This window comes from Mobula hypostoma, chromosome 5 (assembly GCF_963921235.1).
Source record: "Mobula hypostoma chromosome 5, sMobHyp1.1, whole genome shotgun sequence".
NCBI lineage: Eukaryota > Metazoa > Chordata > Chondrichthyes > Myliobatiformes > Myliobatidae > Mobula > Mobula hypostoma.
Window position 1 is genome coordinate 38,199,243 of NC_086101.1, and position 24,793 is coordinate 38,224,035.

Consider the following 24,793-nt stretch of genomic DNA (forward strand, 5'->3'; position numbering starts at 1 on the left):
ACAGCAGGCCAGGCAGCATCTATAGGAAGTGGCACAGTCGACATTTCAGGCCGAGACCCTTCATCAGGACTAACTGAAAGAAGAGAGAGTAAGAGATTTGAAAGAGATTTCAAACGTCGACTGTACCTCTTCCTATAGATGCTGCCTGGCTTGCTGCGTTCCACCAGCATTTTGTGTGGGGAGTTAAAAGAAACTCTGTGGGAACTTTTCCCTCATTCAATGTTAAGGGCAGTGGGGTAGGGAAAGGGAATCCAGGTAATAAGAAAATAATGGTCATGGGTAGCTCATTTTGTTGAGACAAAGTTAACGATGTCATAAGAGAGAATTTTTTCTGCGACAGGTGAGGTAGATTTCTCGTTACAGAAACATGAGGAGAGGGACTTTAGGTATCAGTTGAAGACAAACAATATTGTTAGGAAGGATATTTGGAAAGAGGTTTTTATTCAGCTTTTTAAGGCTGATAATATTTTAGAACTTTTTACATCTCTATGAAAGTAAATATCTGGACTTTAAGAGTTAGCTATTGGAAAATAATCGCTCACAAGAATTTTAAACAAATACTATGATATACTAAAGTAGATAAAAATCTCTTTTCAGAGGCTACAAGGTATGTATGTTAAAAAAAAGTTACATTCTTAACCTGACTTCTAAAAAAATTAAAGCTGTCCATAGAAAAGTGCTAAGGTTCAATATACAATTTAACTTGTCAAACTCAGATAAACATTCACAGGAATAAAATATGGTTATAATCTCCCAAGTCTCCAAATCAGATCAATGGACAATGTGCCAAACAAAATTAGAAACCGCACCATTGAAATGCTTGAAGTAAAAATGCCTTACCTTAAGGGAATCAAAGCATGCAATAACTCGTCCGTTTTCAACTTGACAGCTTTTTGGTGGATGTGCAAACTTGCATTCCTGGTCTGAACGTGAGCATGTCCCTCTCTGAAACTGTCTGCACACTTCTAATGTCAGCCATTTTGTATCACGTACTGGAGTAACGTTTACAGCCATAATAAATCGAAGTGTTTTAACGTGTTTTAGAACAGCTTCGCGTTAGGATTCTGAGGGAAATGCAGCAGCCAAAAGAACTAAAAACAAAAAAAAGTTATCTCTTTCAATATATAAAATGTTTCTTACTGGTCATTAATCAAAAAAAAACTTCATAAAATGCTGCTCGAAAATTGGTTTGCCATGAATTAGTCAACATCAAAACAGTCAAGTAAGCAAGTAGTCGATCGGTCACTAGTTGAGTTGTGGCCTTCAGTTTGTGGTGACTTAACCCCTTCTTTTTCCAGTATGATTGTTGAAAATTTATTTCTGCTGACACACTTTATTGCTTTTTAATTGAAAGTTATTTCGATGCAATCACACCAGTAGATTGTTTATGAATCGTGCTCGAGCCACTTTCAGTTATTGACTTTTACTGTATTCAACGTACTCAGCTCTCCATATGTTGGCCTGTTCTTCCTGCAGTAGTTTGTTGATCCAAATTTTTTTTTTGTTGAAATGTTCAGCTAAAGATGAAACGGCAGCCACAGATGTAGGAGAAATTTCTGTTTTCAGTTGCACATTAAGCCAGGCATTTGTCTAATTGGCAGCAAGCAAGGCTCACGAGAGCAGACCGACCTACAAGCAGTTCCAAGTAACACAGACTTCGGCAAAGGCACTTTTTATGACATACCTGTTGAGGAAAACAAAAATAAGACAAAAATCATGCTTCTGTAACACAGCTTTCACCATTTAAACCAGCATACGTTATAATATGGACAGCCGATCACTTTCCATGTACTTAAGAGGAGAACGGAAGCAGTACTAACAAGGCAGCATACTGCAGTCAGCCATGCTATTGCAGATTAAAAAAAAAGGAGTTGGCTTCCCTCGTGAAACTATGCTTGATAGAGGGAACAGCCAATCGTAACATGTATTGCAGCAATATTCTGGGCAGCAGTCCAATAGTCTGATATATCTCAAATGGCTGAGTGTGCCAGATGACATTATGCTCTCAATACTGAAAATGCCTCAAACCCAATGCGACCGGGCCTAATGCTATATGGAGGTAGTGTGTAGGCCTGGTTTCAAATTGATTGGGAATACATCTCCACAGACTGCAGTGCTCCACTCAACAAGCGCTGCCTCTACTAACTCGGTTCTTTCTGTTCGCTCAGGAGTAGTGTTTCTCCCCAGCAAGGCACAAATACAGTCGCAACATTCACTTCCCTTATCTGGAAGAAAATGGACATACAGTAATTCAGTCAATATTTCACTAACATCTGCGAACACTTACATCTACAGATGCCGAGCAGAAGGGAACCACAGAAGGTAATGATGGAATGGGGGAGGGGAAAGTAAACAACACAAATTCTGTCAAATAGGCAGCAGCTATATTCTACTTCCTTCATGATTTAACCCTATGAATGCTAACTAAGAATGAACATATCTAAATATTGAATTTATCAGAGCATGATCATTTCAAAATTACTCTTTCCAAACGCTGCTTTGAAATTTATACAGTTAATTTACAATTGAGCCCTAAAACTCTTATGCTCTGACTGGTTAGCTGAATGCTGTTCTTCGAACAATTGAAGATGACCTCAATACAACTGTCGGGACAGTCATATGACACACTGGAAGCGACAATGAAGTACAAGAGAATTGAACTATAATCTGTAGGCAATGAACCAGACAAAATCACCATTCACAAATAAGACTTCTAAAGTATAATGTACTGATTAATATTTCAATTTCCTCACAGAACATTATATATCATCTAATTAAGAGAACTAGCAAATATTTCATGTGGCTCCAGAAACGCAAGCAATATTCAGAATCACTGATCTTGGATCAAAAAATTCAATTCAACGGTAACTGCCTTGAAGTGCCACTGATATGAATAAATAACACAAGATTGATATATCAAGATAACTTTAGTTACTTGTTAAAACTGCAAGTTTAACAGAGAAACTTACTATGCTTTTAATAGGCCATAGGATTTAAATGTGATGGAGAAGTCAACATTTTAATATGAAGAAAAGATTAAGAGCAGTTAAATTCCATGAAATGTCTGCATGTTATCAGCAGAAGTATAGCAGCAAGGTAAGTTTGGCTTTCAGTAGGTTGTGGAATGGATTGGCATGACCATGCGCACTTATCAAAATGCTAAATTCCTTCATCAGAGCTAAACACTAGGTCCTGAGCAACCCAAGAAGAGAGTTACCCAGGCTAACCTTTAGCTGCTCAATAAGATTTTTATTTTATTTATTTTAGAGATACAGCACAGAACAGGCCCACCACCACACCGCCCAGTAGCCCATCTACTTAACTCTAACCTAATCACATGAGTTTACAATGGCCAATTAACCAGGTACATCTTTGTACTATGGGAGGGAACAGGAGCACCTGGAGGAAACTCGTGCATTCATGGGGAGAACGTAGAAACTTCTCACAGAGATGCCACACTCCATCCTCTCAGGAGAGCAGACACACATAAGGGGTGCAGGGCATCTGAGAATACTTACAATTTGACAAGCTCAATTTTAGTAGCAAGCCATATACAATGTTTTTTTTTGGGGGGCTGACTCGGGTGCCAACTAAAAGGAGGAAACCTTACTTATTGTGAACAAAATGGGAAGGGGAAAGCTAAAGAATCACTGATCTTGGATCAAAAAATTCAATTCAACGGTAACTGCCTTGAAGTGCCACTGATAAGAATAAATAACACAAGATTGATATATCAAGATACAATAATTTATCTCAACTGAAACTTGAAAATAAATGCAACTTACAACAACAATGCGACTTGAAACTAGTAAATTTGTAAAGCAGTCTGTACTAATAATTTTAATATAGTTAATTTACAAATAATATGCCTAAAACATTACAATAATAAAATTTGTTAAAATCAATACTTCAGTAAAACTAAAGGATCAGATTAAAAAATTCATGCTAAAAATGCAATATCTTTCTATTGGATAATAGGGCGAATATGATACCAATTGTGAAACATTGCAGATGGTTGGGATGGAAAATAATGAAGAACTATACAACAGCCTTGCACAAATTTCTATAGATGTACGGTGGGAAACAGTCTGACTGGTCCTGTCACAACCTGGACTGGAGGCTCTCATGCACAGGATTACAAGAGGCTGCAACGGGTTGAATAATCAGTCAGCTCCGTCACAGGCACAACCCTCCCCACCATCGAGGGCATCTTCAAGTGTTGGTGCCTCAGGAAGGCGGCATCCATCATCAGGAACCTTCACTATCTGAGTCACATCCTCTTCTCTTTAATACCATTAGGGAAGAGGGCCAGAAGTAAAAAGGACGTCTGCTTTATTAGTTACATACTTATTTATAGGTTACTGATGTTATTTATTTTTTGGCTCATTCCCACTTTCCTTGCACTTTAGAATTCCTTGAGAGTATTTTCAGATTCATTTATAAAACTATGAACTCTGCTTCACTGCATAGTTTCTAACAACCTTTTTTTCCTCTGATCAATCTTCTGAGATGCATGTTGTTACCATCTCATTATGGCTGAAGTAATTCACCATTCCTCTTGCAAAATATATTTGCATCTTAGACCATAAGTCACAGGAGCAGAATTAGGCCATTCAGCCCATCAAGTCTGCTCTACCATTCCATTTATTATCCATCTCAACCCCATTCTCCTGCCTTCTCCCCATAACCTTTGACATAGGAGGGAGGAGAAGATGGCGGCGTGACGCAGTGCGCTCGGCTGTTCTGAATGAATATCGTATGTGTAACTAGGAGGCCATGCACAATCCGGATTTGATGGAGACAGCTGTGACAAGCACGGAGGAACACCTGGAGTAACTTCTGAAATGCCCGCTTTGCTGCCGCTGCTACTGTGCGATCGAGAATCTCCGGAGATGAAGGCCCCAAATCCTTGTCTTTGCCTATTTCCTGTTGCCGGGGCCGGGGTCGAAGCGCTTGGCAGAGATGGTGCTCGGTGTTGGAGAGCTGGTCGGAGGCTCGGAGTTTTCGACGGACTCCGAGTCGGACTGTGGTCGGATGCTTCCAGTATGCTGCATCAGCAAATTGGCGGCGCTAGAGGTTCACCGTCTGTGTGAGATGATGGGACTTTCGAGAGACCTTGAGACTTTTACCGTGCCATGGTCTATTCTTATCAAATTACGGTATTGCTTTGCACTGTTGTAACTATATGTTATAATTATGTGGTTTTTGTTCATTTTTAAGTCGGTTTGTCATGTGCTTCCGTGATATCATTCTGGAAAAACATTGTATCATTTCTTAATGCATGCATTACTAAATAACAATAAAAGAGGACTGCGTGTCCTCATAATCATAATCGTTATTAATCAACAGCTTATCAATCTCCACTTTAAATAAAACTAGTGACTTGGCCTCCATAGCTGTTTGTGGCAATAAATTCCAGATTCACCACCCTCTGGTTAAAGAAATACCTCCTCATCTCTGGTTTATATGGATGCCCTTCTATTCTGAGGGTGTGCCCCAGGTTCCCCCAATATAGGAAACCCTTGGGAAATCTGTGTTACATTTCTTCGACCACTGAAGAGATGTTCAAATTGCCATCTTTCTGCTCAACATCAAAACGAGTTACCTCTGTCTATCCATAAATATTTTAACTTCCCAACTAATGTAACAAAGGGAAATTTAAATGCTTGATTACCTTCATGTGTTTCAAAAATTCAACAGCATGAACACAGGTATCCATCGAGAAAGAAAGTGGAAAAAAATGCAGTGAGTTACATGAAGCCTTGCTACAATGTTCCAATATCAAGGGTTAAATATTAACAACAATTTTATCTGGACTCGACTTTGACATGCTCATAAGTATAGATAATCACGAAAGTGCTGATTTGTGTCTCTACGAATATTGAAATTGCTCTTCTCACAACCAGCTCTGTAAAGAGAGTACTTTAAAAATCGGAGCAAGTTTCCAATATTTCAAAGTTTCTTTAAATATTTTTTGTTGTTACTGTGATCAACACTTAATTTACATCTAGGACTGGAAAAATCTGGTTTTATATTGCTGAAAATTTCCTTAGAAATCTGCCCTGTTAAACTCTTCTACTTTTGACTTCTATGCACTAGAAATACTATTATGTACTAGACAGAAGATCCAAGCATTTCTGTTTTATACCACTGCATTTAATACTTGTATTATGCAAGTGAAGCTGCTCTCTGTTGTAAATGTAATAATTGCCTAGCTATCTTGATATTAAATCTTTTCCAGCTGATGCCCAGGTAGCCAGTTATTTCTTGCATTTCAGCCGAGATAAGTTTCACCTGAATACTCTTCATTGCCAGGTGCATCAATAGCAAATTAAACCAGGAACTGACCCAGACAATGCTATCAAAACTGACGAAGTTCAAAACCAACCATTTTACAACTAGGAGTTCAATATTTCACAGTTGCACTTCCTGGGTTCAAATGCCAGAAGTTTACATGTTTTAATTTTTGGTGAACGCAGCAGGCCAGGCAGCATCTATAGGAAGAGGCGCAGTCGACGTTTCAGGCCGAGACCCTTCGTCAGGACTAACTGAAGGAAGAGTGAGTAAGGGATTTGAAAGCTGGAGGGGGAGGGGGAGATGCAAAATGATAGGAGAAGACAGGAGGGGGAGGGTTAGAGCCGAGAGCTGGACAGGTGATAGGCAAAAGGGGATACGAGAGGATCATGGGACAGGAGGTCCGGGAAGAAAGACAAGGGGAGGGGGTGACCCAGAGGATGGGCAAGAGGTATATTCAGAGGGACAGAGGGAGAAAAAGGAGAGTGAGAGAAAGAATGTGTGCATAAAAATGAGTAACAGATGGGGTACGAGGGGGAGGTGGGGCCTTAGCGGAAGTTAGAGAAGTCGATGTTCATGCCATCAGGTTGGAGGCTACCCAGACGGAATATATGGTGTTGTTCCTCCAACCTGAGTGTGGCTTCATCTTTACAGTAGAGGAGGCCGTGGATAGACATGTCAGAATGGGAATGGGATGTGGAATTAAAATGTGTGGCCACTGGGAGATCCTGCTTTCTCTGGCGGACAGAGCGTAGATGTTCAGCAAAGCGGTCTCCCAGTCTGCGTCGGGTCTCACCAATATATAAAAGGCCACATCGGGAGCACCGGACGCAGTATATCACCCCAGTCGACTCACAGGTGAAGTGATGCCTCACCTGGAAGGACTGTTTGGGGCCCTGAATGGTGGTAAGGGAGGAAGTGTAAGGGCATGTGTAGCACTTGTTCCGCTTACACGGATAAGTGCCAGGTGGGAGATCAGTGGGGTGGGATGGGGGGGTCCACCAACGGGATCCCACCACTAAGCATATCTTTCCCTCCCCGCCTCTCTCTGCATTCCGCAGGGATCGCTCCCTACACAACTCCCTTGTCCATTCATTCCCCCCCCATCCCTCCCCACTGATCTCCCTCCTGGCACTTATCCGTGTAAGCGGAACAAGTGCTACACATGCCCTTACACTTCCTCCCTTACCACCATTCAGGGCCCCAAACAGTCCTTCCAGGTGAGGCATCACTTCACCTGTGAGTCGACTGGGGTGATATACTGCGTCCGGTGCTCCCGATGTGGCCTTTTATATATTGGTGAGACCCGACGCAGACTGGGAGACCGCTTTGCTGAACATCTACGCTCTGTCCGCCAGAGAAAGCAGGATCTCCCAGTGGCCACACATTTTAATTCCACATCCCATTCCCATTCTGACATGTCTATCCACGGCCTCCTCTACTGTAAAGATGAAGCCACACTCAGGTTGGAGGAACAACACCTTATATTCCATCTGGGTAGCCTCCAACCTGATGGCATGAACATTGACTTCTCTAACTTCCGCTAGGCCCCACCTCCCCCTCGTACCCCAGCTGTTACTCATTTTTATGCACACATTCTTTCTCTCACTCTCCTTTTTCTTCCTCTGTCCCTCTGAATATACCTCTTGCCCATCCTCTGGGTCACCCCCTCCCCTTGTCTTTCTTCCCGGACCTCCTGTCCCATGATCCTCTCGTATCCCCTTTTGCCTATCACCTGTCCAGCTCTCGGCTCTATCCCTCCCCCTCCTGTCTTCTCCTATCATTTTGCATCTCCCCCTCCCCCTCCAGCTTTCAAATCCCTTACTCACTCTTCCTTCAGTTAGTCCTGACAAAGGGTCTCGGCCTGAAACGTCGACTGCGCCTCTTCCTATAGATGCTGCCTGGCCTGCTGCGTTCACCAGCAACTTTGATGTGTGTTGCTTGAATTTCCAGCATCTGCAGAATTCCTGTTGTTTGTTGTTTATGTTTTAATTTTTGTTATTTTTTTCCCCTTGCCATTGTGATTTGTGAACACAGTAGGATGAAGCTTCTATTCTAGTGTAATTAAGTTAACATGAAACAATTTCCTCTTCAAAACTAGATACATTAAATAACTTATTACCTTACTAAAGACAAATTCTTGAACCAGATTATTTTTTAAACTTTCTTGTCTCTCCGCAAGTAAATGGTTCACTTAAAAAGGAGGGAAACAATTTTAAATGAAACAAAGTAAATGCCTCTTAAACAACAGAGGCATTAAGGCAGGCACGTGAAGATGAAAGAGATGGAGGGTTACAGACCACATGCAGGAAAATGGGATTAGTTTGGATTGGCATCATGGTTAGCACAGAAATAGCATGGCTAAAGGGTCTGTTCCTGTACTGTACTGATCTACCTGCTAATATAATACTGTACAATAACCTAACAGCTGCAGCAGATCAGCGATATCATTTATCAACCATCAACAATTTAACTATGTTAACTCTGTTAATAATACTTGCATACTACCAGAATTAACATAATTAAACTGTGTTATTAGTAGAACAGGGTGTACTTTGACATTCTAACTTCCTGGATCCTAAGAGTATTGTAGGAAAAGTTACATACACTAACGAGTACATAAAATTTCTGTACACACAAATGCCTCAGTTTTGACTCAACTCACCCTTGCTGACCACGTTGTAGCCCTGAGCTGGTGAAATTTGCCTGTGTTTGGCTCAAATCCCCCAAAACCAGAGGTTCCCAAAGTGGGTGATATTGCCCAATGCCAACACCACTCCCCACCCCACCCCCAGGCAGTGGGAGGTTGTAAGGGAGTGATAAAGAATAAAAAAGGGGTGGAGGTGAGGGCTGCGCTGTAGCAAGGGGATCAGCAGAGGGATTTATAAGCTTAATTTAAGAAATGAATTACTTCTTTTATGCATCTGATCCTCAGTGTCTCATATTTGATTACAATGATTATGTAATCACCTCATCTCTTGCTAACCCACCGTTCTCTCAGACTTTGCTCGAAGCACAATTTTGATGTTGAAAAGCAATGTGACCCTTCTGTATCTGGCACATCAAGAGAAATCCGAACTGAATAAATCATGCTATTTCTGGGCCTGGCATACCCTGCCCATTATTGCCATTCATCACTGTAGTACAGAGTTAGCTAGCGCAATTCCCATACTCTAATCATGAGTGATGCAATTCCTGTGAATTAGTAAACAGAGCTCAATGGGGTAAGGTTCAGAATCTGCCCTTTCGAATAGTCTTGACAACATTTCTCTAGCTATGGCCCCAAGATATCAACACCCCACTTTATGTACCCTCAAGCAGACAGTCAGGTTTTGCCTGAGCTATGATGATGTTATAACTTTCCCTTTTCTTGATCACAGCACTTGAGGTTGGACTTAAACAATAGGCAACTGACCGTGGTCAATCCAAAACAAAAATGGCAGAGGCAGACCAAACAAAAAAGTGTACACAGTATAGTGTGGAGTATTTGAAATAAGGATTCATACCAGCACCAAGCAATCAACAGCAGCCAATGTGTCTGTTGTGTGAAAAAGTTTTTTTTCAAATGAGGCAATGAAACCATCCAGGCTCCTTGAACATTTGGAGAATACACTGATAAAAACAAACAAGAACTTGGCTTATTTTCAGTCACTTCATGAAAACTTACAGAAACACAAAACATGTTTTCCAGCACTTCACAACAAAACAGTGATGGTTGGTGTATTTCATAAAACATTTCACTGCTCATTGCTAAACGTGGAAAGCCCTTATACAACTGAAGAAGAACTACTTCTGCCAGCAGTAAGGAAAGTTCTGAATATGGTCACCAGACCAAACAATAAAAGCGATTCCACTCAAGAGACAAACATGAGAAAATCTGCAGATGCTGGAAATCTGAGCAACACACACAATATGCTGGAGGAACACAGCAGGCCAGGCAGCATACATGGAAAAAAAGTACAGTTGACGTTTCGGACCAAAACCCTTTGGCAGGACTGGAGAAAACCTTCAAATTTACTCCTCAGCTTTTTTACTCCAGTCCTGCCGAAGGGTTTCGGCCCAAAACGTTGACTATGCTTTTTTCCATAGATGCTGCCTGACCTGCTGAGTTCCTCCAGCATTTTGTGTGTGTTGCTCCACTAAGTGACAACTCTGTTCAAAGACAAATAGATGAAATATCTGAGAATATAGAAGACACATTGTGTTTCACACTTAGGGCAACAGAGTTTGCTCTGCAATTGAATGAGTCAACTTTGCCAGGCAAATCTTTGTTTCTTGGTTATGTTTGCGTTATAAAAGATGAAAACAGGGTTCAATAGTTATTTGCAAGGGGACTAGACACAGATACAAAGAGGGAAACAGTATTTTAAATTTTGGAAGAGAGGGACATTCTACTCACTAACATTCTTGCTTGTGCAACAGATGCCACGGGATGCCACCATGGGGTTACTTACTTTACTTTATACTTTATTGTCACCAAACAATTAATACTAGAACATACAATCATCACAGCGATATTAGATTCTGCGCCTCCCACTCCCTGGATTACAAATAATAAAAATAGTAAAAATTAGTAAATATTAAAAATTTAAATTATGAATCATAAATAGAAAGTAGAAAAATGTAGTAAAAAAAGGTAGTGCAAAAAATCCGAGAGGCAGGTCCGGATATTTGGAGGGTACGGCCCAGATCCGGGTCAGGATCCATTCATCAGTCTTATCACAGTTGGAAAGAAGCTGTTCCCAAATCTGGCCGTACGAGTCTTCAAGCTCCTGAGCCTTCTCCCGGAGGGAAGAGGGACGAAAAGTGTGTTGGCTGGGTGGGTCGTGTCCTTGATTATCCTCGCAGCACTGCTCCGACAGCGTGCGGTGTAAAGTGAGTCCAAGGACAGAAGATTGGTTTGTGTGATGTGCTGTGCTGTGTTCTGCAGCTTCTTTTGGTCTTGAACAGGACAGCTTCCATACCAGGTTGTGATGCACCCTAGAGAATGCTTTCTACGGTGCATCTATAAAAATTAGTGAGCGTTTTAGGGGACAGGCCAAATTTCTTTAGTTTTCTCAGGAAGTAAAGGCACTGGTGGGCCTTCTTGGCAGTGAACTCTGCTTGGTTGGACCAAGTCAGGTCATTTGTGATATTGACCCCGAGGAACTTAAAGCTTTTGACCTGTTCCACTTGCGCACCACCGATGTAAATTGGGTCGTGCGGTCCACTACTCCTTCTGAAGTCAACAACCAATTCCTTCGTCTTGCTGATGTCGAGGGATAGGTTATTGTCTTTGCACCATGCCACCAGGTTCTTAATTTCCTCTCTGTACTCAAACTCATCATTACCCGACATACGGCCTATAATTGTTGTGTCATCAGCAAACTTGAAAAAAAGCAGTACCTTACATATTTAACATTCATTGTGTAATTAACAGTCAACATGTTGTCGTAAAAAACCTAAGTGATTGGCTGCACAAATTATTAAATACTACTACCACAGTGGTAAATAAAATCAAGTCCCATACTCTGAATTCTCAACTATTTTGAGTGTTGTACTGAGAACGATGAACAGTTTGAACACTTGCTGTTGCATACAGATGTCAGATGGCTCTCAAAAGGAAACTGCTTGAGATGCCTTTAAGTGCTTTTTGAAGACTCAAATGCTTTATTCAGTATTCAACTCAAGAACATTAGGCATGACGTTGCCTATTTGTCAGAATTATTCGCAAAGTTTAATTAAATCAATCTTCAATTGCAAGGAAAATCTTATCAAACTAAAAATCAAATCAGTGATCTTCACATTTCTGTCCAAGTTAACCCTATTTAAGCAACATCGGCCATTGCAACCTGTTCCAATTTCTGAGAATCTCCGAGTTGGAAGTGAAAGAAAGAAGACCAGATGATGACCTTTCAGTATACTGTGCCCACCTGGGTGAGTGGCATAAAGACATGCCAGAGGATTTCAGGATCATCTCTTGATCCAAATTCCATATTGAGTAATAAAATCCATTTCTGAACACTTCTGATTAGGAATTAACAGGAAGCTGGAGGAAGAACTGATCTCACTACAAAATGACTTTGAGCTGAAACCAGAACTCAAAAATTCCTATCAAGACTTTTGGTTGCAGAAAGAAATCTCTAAATGCTATCCTGCACTGTGGAAAAGGTCAAAATTTTCTTTATTGTCTTTCCAACATCATCTTTGGTGGAGCATGGTTACAGTGCAGTCGCCAACTTCTTTCAAGGCAACAAAACAGGCTGCAAATTACTGAAGGTGGAGATCTGAGACTCCAGGCTGAATCTGACTCAGAAGATGTTGAGAAACTGGTATCTCTGCACCAAGACCATCTATTTCTTCGAAAGATGAAAAACAATGAAGTAGTGAATGGTTGGACTACTGCTGTACATTCTAAAATCGTTGATAGAAATTCTTTTTACTGTAATTAAATAAATTTATTTAAACCTATAAATTTGAATATTTTTTGTAATTATTTGTCACTGCTTTGAACTCGCAGTTCCTATTTTCTTTCACTGTGCATCGTAAATCAAAAATTCTTTATAGTTTTTATGCTGGAAAGGGAGGGATGTGGCCTGGGAGCCAAGGAGGCAGTAACCCAAAAATGTTTGGGAACCATTGCTCTCAACTTTTCCTATTTATGTACCTGTCTAAATGTCTTTTAAGGATTGTAATTGTACCCCCATTTGGGACTTCTTCTGGCAGCTTGTTCAAGCACATGTGCATTCTGAAAGTTGAAGTGCAGTGCTAACTCCACATTACAAGTTAAGCACAACACAGTCATCAGAAAGAAAGCAGTGCTCACTGGAATGCCATTTCCCAACTCAAATATTCACACAGAATATCCTGATACATTTTCATATTTCATTTCACCTAGAAATCAATGCAGATATCAAAACTTAGATCCAAATAAAATAATTGACTTTTTTCCCCTGTTCACATAGGCAGAGAGCAATGGCATTTCAAGCTTCATCTCAAAGTGAATGACATGTACAACTATTGTACATTTTCATATTTATACTGAACAAAGGAATAACATCTTTTTGGAAAGAAGTAGCTACCTTGCTCTTAAGCTTTTCACTACTGAACATTATTAAACCTGATCATAATGCTGGTAATAAAGATCAAGTGGAGCTAGTGAGGAATGGTATCTTTACCATAGCAGTTACAGTGGCCCAGCTTGACAAAAAGGAATGACAATAATGCAGAAACCAATGGACAATCATTATTTTCATTACTTACTATATACCTGGCTGAAGAAAATTGAGGTAGTCCATGTTAGGGATGATTTTAGCTGACAACTTCAAAGTCAATTCCTTTAAAAACATAACAGTACTTGTTTATTACTGCGATTTCTTCCTTTTGTCATTGGAACACCTTGTTCCAAAACTATTCTAATGGAGCCTGAGAATCTGATCTGGTTTTCATACCAGAGCATTAAAAATTTGAAGAAACTGCACAACTTGTAGACTTTATAGAATAACCTTCCAAAGGCTACAATTTCTAAATTTACCATTTAGAAATTTGCTGATGTCTCTCCACTATTTCAGAAGTGTAGGAGTTAACCCACAAGATCAATTATCAACTAGCCAAATAGCCGAACAGCCTGAATGACCTACTCTTGTTCCTTTGAGCAATTCACTTCTTATCTTTTCAAGATTAACATTCAAATGAGAGAGAGTATACATTTCGGATGAAGAATTGCATAGCAGGCAATAAAGATCAAAATTAGAAATTAATTATCCTCAGCTTTACTCAAGATAATTAATCTCCAATTTGGACCTTTTCTGAAGTATTAGATTTGCTCACGGTTAATTCAATACACATCTAGATATCAACTGGGAGCTACACAGAAGACTCAAGTACCTTGTACTTTCTACCTATATTTCAATGTTGAGGAATCCATAAAATAAATTTTTAGAAATCCAGACTGCATCCAATGCTGCAAAATTCAAATCTTCCAAAGGAAACCTCATGACCACCACCCCATCCATTTCAAGGAACTTTGCCATAACCTTTTCAAAAGTGCCAACATATCCTGTACATGTGTTAATTCATCTGACAAAATATACACATTCTGCTTCTATAAAGTCACTATTATTTTCTTTAATTCTCTTTTTCAACAAATCTGCCTGATACCAGCAGTGTGGCCTCAACATATGGATAAAATGGACGGACACAATTTTGACTCCCACCCCGCCCCCCAACTTTTACAGCTTATACTGAAAAACCAATAAACACCTGCTTCTGGAAATACTTCGCCAGTCTGTTTCTTTCCCCACAGATATAGCCTGACCTACTCAGTACTTGTATTATTTTCCGTTTTCACAAAATAAGAATGTTGACAAGACTTGCAGACCTAAGTTACAGGGAAAGGTTGAATACGTTAGGATTTTATTCCCTAGAGTGTAGGAGAATGAGGGGAGATTTGAGAGTTGTACAAATTATGACGGTATAGAGAAGGTAAACACAAGCAGGCTTTTGGATGAGACCAGAACTAGAGGTCATGGGTCAAGAGTGAAAGGTGAAATCTTTAAGGGCAACTTCACTCAGAGGGTGCTGAGAATGTGGATGAGCCTATGGGCCTGTTTCTGTGCTGTAGTGCTCTAGGACTAACTTTCTTAGTTATTCAATGGGCAAGCACCTAATCAACAGCTTGCACTTTTTTGTCACTTTTTCTTCTGCTTTCCCCTCACTTCAATCAGTTATACCAAAAGGAGGAGAAAAATAAATTGTTCAGAACTGAGATACCAACTTGGCGAGGCAGTCAGTATTTCTGACATTGCTTGCTTTTTCCTTTGGTTCCACAGCCGCCCTATCCTGCTTCCTACTGGTCATCTTCACTATCTTCCAATTCTGATACAAGGTCGGCATAGCAATGTCCTATCCTTGCAACATACATCAAAGTTGCTGGTGAACGCAGCAGGTCAGGCAGCATCTATAGGAAGAGGCGCAGTCGACGTTTCAGGCCGAGACCCTTCGTCAGGACTAACTGAAGGAAGAGTGAGTAAGGGATTTGAAAGCTGGAGGGGGAGGGGGAGATGCAAAATGATAGGAGAAGACAGGAGGGGGAGGGATGGAGCCGAGAGCTGGACAGGTGATAGGCAGAAGGGGATACGAGAGGATCATGGGACAGGAGGTCCAGGAAGAAAGACGGGGGGGGGGTGACCCAGAGGATGGGCAAGAGGTATATTCAGAGGGACAGAGGGAGAAAAAGGAGAGTGAGAGAAAGAATGTGTGCATTAAAAAGAGTAACAGATGGGGTACGAGGGGGAGGTGGGGCCTAGCGGAAGTTAGAGAAGTCAATGTTCATGCCATCAGGTTGGAGGCTACCCAGACGGAATATATGGTGTTGTTCCTCCAACCTGAGTGTGGCTTCATCTTTACAGTAGAGGAGGCCGTGGATAGACATGTCAGAATGGGAATGGGATGTGGAATTAAAATGTGTGGCCACTGGGAGATCCTGCTTTCTCTGGCGGACAGAGCGTAGATGTTCAGCAAAGCGGTCTCCCAGTCTGCGTCGGGTCTCACCAATATATAAAAGGCCACATCGGGAGCACCGGACGCAGTATATCACCCCAGTCGACTCACAGGTGAAGTGATGCCTCACCTGGAAGGACTGTTTGGGGCCCTGAATGGTGGTAAGGGAGGAAGTGTAAGGGCATGTGTAGCACTTGTTCCGCTTACACGGATAAGTGCCAGGAGGGAGATCAGTGGGGAGGGATGGGGGGGGAACGAATGGACAAGGGAGTTGTGTAGGGAGCGATCCCTGCGGAATGCAGAGAGAGGCGGGGAGGGAAAGATATGCTTAGTGGTGGGATCCCGTTGGTGGACCCCCCCATCCCTCCCCACTGATCTCCCACCTGGCACTTATCCGTGTAAGCGGAACAAGTGCTACACATGCCCTTACACTTCCTCCCTTACCACCATTCAGGGCCCCAAACAGTCCTTCCAGGTGAGGCATCACTTCACCTGTGAGTCGACTGGGGTGATATACTGCGTCCGGTGCTCCCGATGTGGCCTTTTATATATTGGTGAGACCCGACGCAGACTGGGAGACCGCTTTGCTGAACATCTACGCTCTGTCCGCCAGAGAAAGCAGGATCTCCCAGTGGCCACACATTTTAATTCCACATCCCATTCCCATTCTGACATGTCTATCCACGGCCTCCTCTACTGTAAAGATGAAGCCACACTCAGGTTGGAGGAACAACACCTTATATTCCGTCTGGGTAGCCTCCAACCTGATGGCATGAACATTGACTTCTCTAACTTCCGCTAGGCCCCACCTCCCCCTCGTACCCCATCTGTTACTCTTTTTAATGCACACATTCTTTCTCTCACTCTCCTTTTTCTCCCTCTGTCCCTCTGAATATACCTCTTGCCCATCCTCTGGGTAACCCCCCCCCCGTCTTTCTTCCCGGACCTCCTGTCCCATGATCCTCTCGTATCCCCTTCTGCCTATCACCTGTCCAGCTCTCGGCTCCATCCCTCCCCCTCCTGTCTTCTCCTATCATTTTGCATCTCCCCCTCCCCCTCCAGCTTTCAAATCCCTTACTCACTCTTCCTTCAGTTAGTCCTGACGAAGGGTCTCGGCCTGAAACGTCGACTGCGCCTCTTCCTATAGATGCTGCCTGACCTGCTGCGTTCACCAGCAACTTTGATGTATGTTGCTTGAATTTCCAGCATCTGCAGAATTCCTGTTGTTTATGTCCTATCCTTACCCATTTACAACTTGATGAATAGTTCTACATGCATTTTACCTTCTAAAAGAGTAACCTGCACTACTTCCTTAAAACTTAATACACCTTGTATAAGACACAAATATGTGTTTTTATTCTTTTCAAATATCAACAGGCCTGTTGTGCAGTTCTATTATTTTCTACTTTTGTACCACGTATTTTGTTTAATATTTGTCTCAAAGAATTAACTTGGTTTACATTAGAACAGTACTCCCATTTTACTTCAATAACTTTTCAGTTTACTTCAATAACTCTCAATTCAGTAATAATCCTTGATATTTGATTAACAAGTACCATCACTGATGTAACCTCCTACTTCTTATAGATTTGGAAAAGGCATCATTTCATAATATAATCTGAATCTAGCTATTAGAAAGCAGACTGGCAGAGTCAGAGTTTGGATGGATTCCAGACTCGCTAAAAGAGCCATTCTCACACCTTGTGTCTCTATTTGGCTTCCACTGTTGAGAGTTTCCTGATCGCACCTTGTTTATCACCACCAAGAACCGTCAATCGCCCCACCCCTCCCACTACGTCCAATTCCTCTACAACTCCATTCCACATCAGACAGTCTGAAAGCCTTTCAGTTCTGCAGGAAGAGGACCATTTACCACCACCCTCATTCATCTGGGTCACCATGTTCTTGCATTAAACGATTTCTCCTTCAAATTTCCTCACTATCGCCAAATCAGAACTGTAACAATGGGAAGGTGAATGGGCCAAATCCCATGTGCGGAATACTCAAGATTCAAGCACATTACCAAAGAATGTATAAATTATACACCCTTGAGATTTGCTTGCTCACCGGTAGCCACAAAGCAAGAAACCTGAAACTACCCAATTTAAAGAAAAATACATAAAAATTAAAAGATCAACACCCAATGCACAAGAGAAAGAAAAAAAAACATAAAACATGCAAACAATGGAAGCGAACAACAATATTCTGAACCAAAATTGAGTCCTCAGATCCAAATCCCGGAGCAGCCTGGTGTAGGCCCAAAGCCTCGCTTATCAGTTCATCATATTAGCAGGCACTAATATTTGACACAGTCCTCATGCCAGTCCTACTCAATACTTCACTTTGTTTTTAATGGTACATTGATGACTGCAATAAGCCTTGCTTCTCCCCTCCAAAACAGAAGCCAAAAGTTTTACTACCTTTTGTTTTCACATTCACATAGTATATATCTGATTCTTCCCTTCCGTTTCCTGATCTCTCCACTTCCATCTCAATGGATAACCGACCAACATACATTACAAGCACACTGCAACATCTTCTCCCAGCCTGCCCCTTGTAAGAATTCCATTCCATTTTCCCGTTTCTCCAACTTCTGATAAGACTTACTGCCAAAGTACTCCAGAGAAGGAATCCAACTGGGTGGTTGCTTTGCAGAAAACTGGCCAGATCTAATGCAGGTCATTAACCTGAAATGTTAATTCTTTATCTCTCTCTGCCTGAACTGATAATATATTTCCAATTTTCCCTTTTATTTTAGATTTCCAATAACTACTCTGTTTGTTATCTTAGTTCCAGAACTTCTTTGATTCTCCCCTCCCCACCTTTAATCACCTCCTCCAAATAGATCAGGTGTGATAAACAAGTGCTCATTCATAATTCTATCTGGGCCATCAGGTTTGCCCTAGTCTCTACAACATCATGGATAATCCTTTCATCTTTCCAATCCTCCTCTGCAGTGTAAAACATGCCCATTTTACCACTTAGCAAAAGGTTGATTCTGTTTCCCTTTCCATTGATGCTGCCTGAAGGCTAAGTATCTCTTTAGCTTTCTGTTTTCATTTCACACCATTTGTGTTTGACAAAATGCCAGTAAGGATTGAACTTCCAGTGAAGTTCAAAACTGCTAACACCCATACCAGCATACCCAAGGTTAATCCAAATCTTTTGCCAGAGTGTACAATTTTACTTTTACTTCATAACTTCAAATGAAAAACGGAGTAAATTTAGTAAGTGGTCACTTGGATATAACTTTGCATTGAGTCTCCTGCGTAACTGCCAAATCAGTGTGTTAAATACATCATGACCTGTTCCCTTGTAGAAATACTACAGATTCACAGCAGTTTTTACATCAATCTGAAGAGACATTCTGAAACACTGGCCCTGCTTCTCCCTCTCCTGAGCTGCAGGACATTACTACAGGTTGAGTACCCCTCAGCCGAAATTCCAAACTCTGTAAATCTCAAAAATCAAACTTTTTTTGAGCTTTGACAGGTCGTCACAAATAGAAAATTCCAGAAGATGCTGGGAAGATTCCCAGATGATGCGCAGATCTTGCGCACCACAGACAGTGCTGAGAAGTGACCTCACATATGCAATAGACAGAAATTAATGAAATATAGAAAAACACTGCATAGAGCGAAAGATGGAAATCTCGACCGTATATCATCAGCGATGAAGTGAACATATGGCCACTTAACAGTATGCTGATCATGAAACAAGCAAAGATCTATCATGACGAAATGAAAATTGAAGGCAATTGTGAATATTCAGCAGGCTGGTTGCAGAAATTTTAAAAAGGCACAGCGTTAGAATTTTAAAGTGTCTGCTGATCGTGAAAATCCAGAACAAGTCTACAATGCTGATGGTTTTTATACTTTACATAAAACCTAAAAAAAGTAAATACAAATGGTGTATTATCACCTTTTAGACAAAATACGGCATCGTGGAGACTGAAAGGGTGCCGTTGTTTGTTGTTATTCAACAGTTTATTCAGGTATTCTCCGATGCTGCTGTGCTGCTTCTGCACCTTGTAGACATTTTGTTTCCATTATATTAATGGCATGTAATAATTTTTACTTTAAGTACATATGTGAGATGAACAAGTGTTTACTTGTTACTGCTTACCAGTAGCACGCAAATTCAGAGTCAGAAATGATGGCGATCGCAAGCTATCTCAATATATATTCTAAAATAAGAAAAAATACGAGACCCAAGATACTCTGGCCCCAAGCATTTCAGATAAGGGATACTCAACATGTAACGTGTTCTGTTTTTAAGTCTAATTCTAAATCTCCCAATGTTTATATCTGGAGTAAGTAGAGGTTGGCTGAAGGTAACACAGGACCTCCACTTCACGCACATCTGCTCTCACCCCATCCTCCCGCCACCCCACTAGGAATAGGGTTCCCCTCGTCCTCACCTACCACCCACCAGCCTCCGGGTCCAACATATTATTCTCTGTAACTTCCGCCACCTCCAACGGGATCTCACCACTAAGCACATCTTCCCCTCCCCCACTCTGCTTTCTGCAGGGATCGCTCCCTATGCGACTCCCTTGTCCATTTGTCCCCCCCATCCCTCCCCACTGATCTCCCTCCCGGCACTTATCCTTGTAAGCGGAACAAGTGCTACACATGCCCTTACACTTCCTCCCTCACCACCATTCAGGGCCCCAGACAGTCCTTCCAGGTGAGGCGACACTTCACCTGTGAGTCAGCTGGGGTGATATACTGCGTCCGGTGCTCCCGATGCGGCCTTCTACATATTGGCGAGACCCGACGCAGACTGGGAGATTGTTTCACTGAACACCTATGCTCTGTCCGCCAGAGAAAGTAGGATCTCCTAGTGCCCACACATTTTAATTCCACGTCCCATTCCCATTCTGATATGTCTATCTACGGCTTCCTCTACTGTCAAGATGAAGCCACACTCAGGTTGGAGGAACACATTATATTCCCTCTGGGTAGCCTCCAACCTGATGGCATAAACACTGACTTCTCTAACTTCTGTTAATGCCCCACTTACCCCTCGTACCCCATCAGTTATTTATTTATATATTCTTTTTCTCTCTCTCCTTTTTCTCCCTCTGTCTCTCTCGCTGCACTCCTTGCCCATCCTCTGGGCTTCCCCCCTCCTCCCATGATCCTCTCCCTTCTCCAGCCTCATATCCCTTTTGCCAATCAACTTTCCAGCTCTTGGCTCCATCCCTCCCGCTCCTGTCTTCTCCTATCATTTCCGATCTCCCCTTCCCCCTCCCACTTTCAAATCTCTTACTAGCTCTTCTTTCAGTTAGTCCTGACGAAGGGTCTCGGCCTGAAACGTCGACTATACCTCTTCCTAGAAACGCTGCCTGGCCTGCTGTGTTCACCAGCAACTTTTATGTGTGTCAGTTAAAGATTTACGTTTCCCAAAGGAACACACCATATATGCAAATCACCATTATAAAATCCAAATTCTTAAATTTACTAACAGAAAAACTAAAATAATGACTCCTTAGCACCAATGCGCACAAAATGCTGGAGGAACTCAGCAGGTCAGACAGCGCCTATGGAGGGGAGTAAACAATTGACATTTAAGGGTGAGACCCTTCCTCCGTACCAATAAGGTGCTACTGCGTTGTCATAAGCAAAAGACTTACCTGAAGAAATAAAACAGATAAAGTAGATCCCAGATCTTCTGCAGCTGATATTATCTGACTATGGTATAGATTCAGACAATCTACAGTACAGGATATCTCTAGGATTTTAAAATTACATTATTTATTGAGCCAAAATGATTTCTGTTCAATTGTGGTAATTTTCTGGATGAAAGTTTAACTTATAAAGAAAATCTGTGTATACAGGAGTAAATTTTAAATAGAGAAATCATTTAAAATCTAACATACAAAGTGAAATTGACTGGAATATTAAAATAGAGAATTACAGTAAATACACAACTTCGTTTCAATTTTTGTCCTGGCTTTTGTTTTGAATCATCTCAGAAAGTAATTTCAATTTTCTATCTTTCAACAATATCCAGTTTTTTGCCCTCAAACTGCTGCACATTCATCTGAATCAGTATAACTCCAGAATTCCCTGTGTGAACTAAGCTACTCTGTCAAATCCTCCATTAATCCACTGCTTTGATCAAACTTTGGCGGCTCATCCAGATATATCATTCCTTGACTCAGCGTCTTTTACTTTGAGTTACTTCCGTAAGAGTGTCATAGAGCACTTCTTTAGAAAGGCCCTGTATTACAGATATTGGGACATGTTTGTAGAAACAGCTGTGAATGGGAAAAAAAAACTCTACAAAATTTCTACCAAAGACTATGCTCCAGCCTTTTTCTTTCTCTGCAATATGGCACAAACGCACAGCTAGAAAAGTTGTTGCCTTAACAGTTGCTGGGTTCAATCACGACCACTGTGCTGTCTGTGTGAAGTCGACATGATCTTCTAACTGTGTGGGTTTCCCCCGGATGCTCTGGTTATCTCCCACGCTCCAGACTTGCTGCCTGGTAGGTTAATTGCCCATTGTTGTGTGCGTCGGTGAATCCCGGGGGAGCTGACATAAATGTGGTCAGGTATCAGTGGAATTACTTTGTGACTCAGCGTAGACTTGATGGGTCCAGGGGCCTCCTACATTGCAAGGAAATATGGCTAATACTTCTGAGGTTGTTCCCTAGGTGGAGAAATCTGAATTGCTTCTTGTATGAAGCAAATGGAAGTGAAAAATAAGCTACAATTTTTCTAAAGCAAGCCTATTACTTAACAATGGTTTGCAATACATATCATAAACATGCGAAAATCTGCAGATGCTGGAAATCCAAAGCAATTCCTCCAGCATTTTGTGTGTGTTGTCTTGTAACACATTATGTTTAATTATTTCCGTTTTATATTCAGTCTTAAATAACTGTCCATTTCAGCTAGACTGACAGAATATACATTATTTCTGGGTAGCAAAACAAGCTTGTTTTTCCCAAAAGAAAAATTATCCAGAATAGTGGGCAATAACATCAGGAACATTTTTAAGTGTACATACTAGCATATCTTGCTTTGTCCAGTAATTTTTATTTCACAACACACTAAACTTATTAACAAATAAGTATGATTAAGGTCAAATAGTTACAACATGAATTTTCCCAAAACTTAGAACCTTTATGTACATTTCCTTTTGAATAATTTCCAAAACACAAAACACAGGGCTTTAACTTTGCAAGGTAAATGTTTGGATTCCACTTTTCCAACCAGCGTTACATTTATGTCAACGAAATGCCCCAAACAAAATGTCTGAGGGAGGTAGGGGTATTGCTGATTTACAATCTTAGACTTCCCATTTGGAGACAAATTACTTGTTCGAATTGAAACCAACAAAACATAATTTTTAAAAATTACTTACATCCCCCTCATGGCTCTTCCAGTTTTAACAGTAGCCGGAGTTCAGCACACGAGTGGTTTCTAGATAAAAAGAGTCTACTTCATGCCAAAGGCACCGAAATGAACACTGTACGGTTTCAGAAATATCTAACATTGATTTTGTTCAGTGCTAGAATAAACAATGCTTCTGTAAACAGTGCTACATAACCAAGTGCTTGTATGAAAAACTGAAATGAAAGACCACACCCTTGCTAACTAGAGCTGGATTTTCAGCAGAAAGACTTGGACAATGTCAGATTTTCCTTCAACAACCACCACACCCCCCCACCCCCACCTCCACCCTGCCCCCAGTGGAATGTATGCCATTTTAAATTGCTCCACCCACACAGCCAGGCCAAGAACTGAGGAAATCATTCCAAAACCTGGTCAGACATAAAATCTGACTGACATGTACCCAGGGATCTCAACTTCACCACTTCAAACTGAAAACTCCAAATCTTGCATATAACTTTATCATTTGTTAAATCAATGTAAAAGTTAGAACATTTTGTTTTAGATTAAGAAAACTGAAATGAAATGCAATGCCCAGAAAAGAAAAGAAAGGAAAAGCCTCCAGGCTTCATTCCTGGGTAATTTCACTTAGAGCAGGTGCAGTGTGAAAATGAAGAAGTTTGCTTTCACCCTATATTAAAGCTGAGCACCAAAACACAGTGTAAACCTTTCTGCACAGATGGAAACAAACAGAGATAAACCAGTTAACTTCCTGCTGCAAAAAGGAAGCCTTCTTTTTTTTGCAGCAGGAATGAACATTTCAAAAGTTACTTTACATGGTTCCCAGGCTCTCGTTTGTAGTTTCCTCAGGTTGGAGAGAGCATTAACTTTGAACCTTAAACTGAACCTGAGAAAACACCTTTAGAACTATATAACTAAATGCACATAACCTGGGCAAGACTGAGATGATTTGGAAGGATTGGGTCAATTCATATTGCAACATACAGTTCCAGAAGCCACAGATGAAAAGGATTACGGTTCCCCCACATGATAGTTAAAAGATAATGAACTCTTACAGAGAAATACATATTAAATTGCATGAACATGTTTTTAGTTCAAATACAGTACAGTATACTCCTGTGGGATTTTCGAGACAGGATGGCTTTGTTCAAACAGATCCCGTAATTATTACATTTTAAGTCCCGAACTAGGGTGGGGCATCCTGTGCCTTTTTATTTTAAAAAAACTGCTCTTGTCAACAATGCATTTAGACAACAAATCAGGCTCAAGCACAGAAATTCCAAGTTGGCACTTAATGGTTAAGCCCAAAATGTGAGTAAGCCCTAAAGCTTTAAATTCCTGGTAACTGCACTCACTGGAAGGGGAAGTCTGGAGGTGGGGCAAGGCCATACCAATGGGAGGTAGTTAGTATTTCCTTAATCATGCAAAAAAAGGACTTTAAAAAGAGGCATGCTTTCTCACTTTATACTGACCATTTTTACACAGCCAATCCCAGGGCATACAAATGAATTAATTTTAAGGCATCTCTGCATCGTCAAAAGAAAACTCACAAGTGCTGGTTTCTCAGTCCATTTTGCCTAAAGGGCGTTTTCGAGAGTCAGTCGAATCAGAAATTAACAGCATTATATCAACTCATCCAACACCTCAGCAGC

At 41.2% G+C, this 24,793-nt stretch overlaps 1 protein-coding gene across 11 annotated transcripts in view; it reads right to left on the reverse strand.

The window, feature by feature from the left end:
• The window catches only part of mbnl2 (muscleblind-like splicing regulator 2), a 144,017-nt gene that overhangs the window by 87,973 nt on the left and 31,251 nt on the right, over nucleotides 1-24,793 (reverse strand). For 6 of the 11 annotated variants that reach the window (XM_063048427.1, XM_063048420.1, XM_063048430.1 and 3 more), the window contains exon 2: nucleotides 841-1,684. In XM_063048427.1, coding sequence (XP_062904497.1) covers nucleotides 841-1,014 — 174 coding nt within the window. In that variant the 5' untranslated portion in view covers nucleotides 1,015-1,684. The other 5 variants (XM_063048422.1, XM_063048423.1, XM_063048425.1 and 2 more) reach the window with 5 other exon arrangements.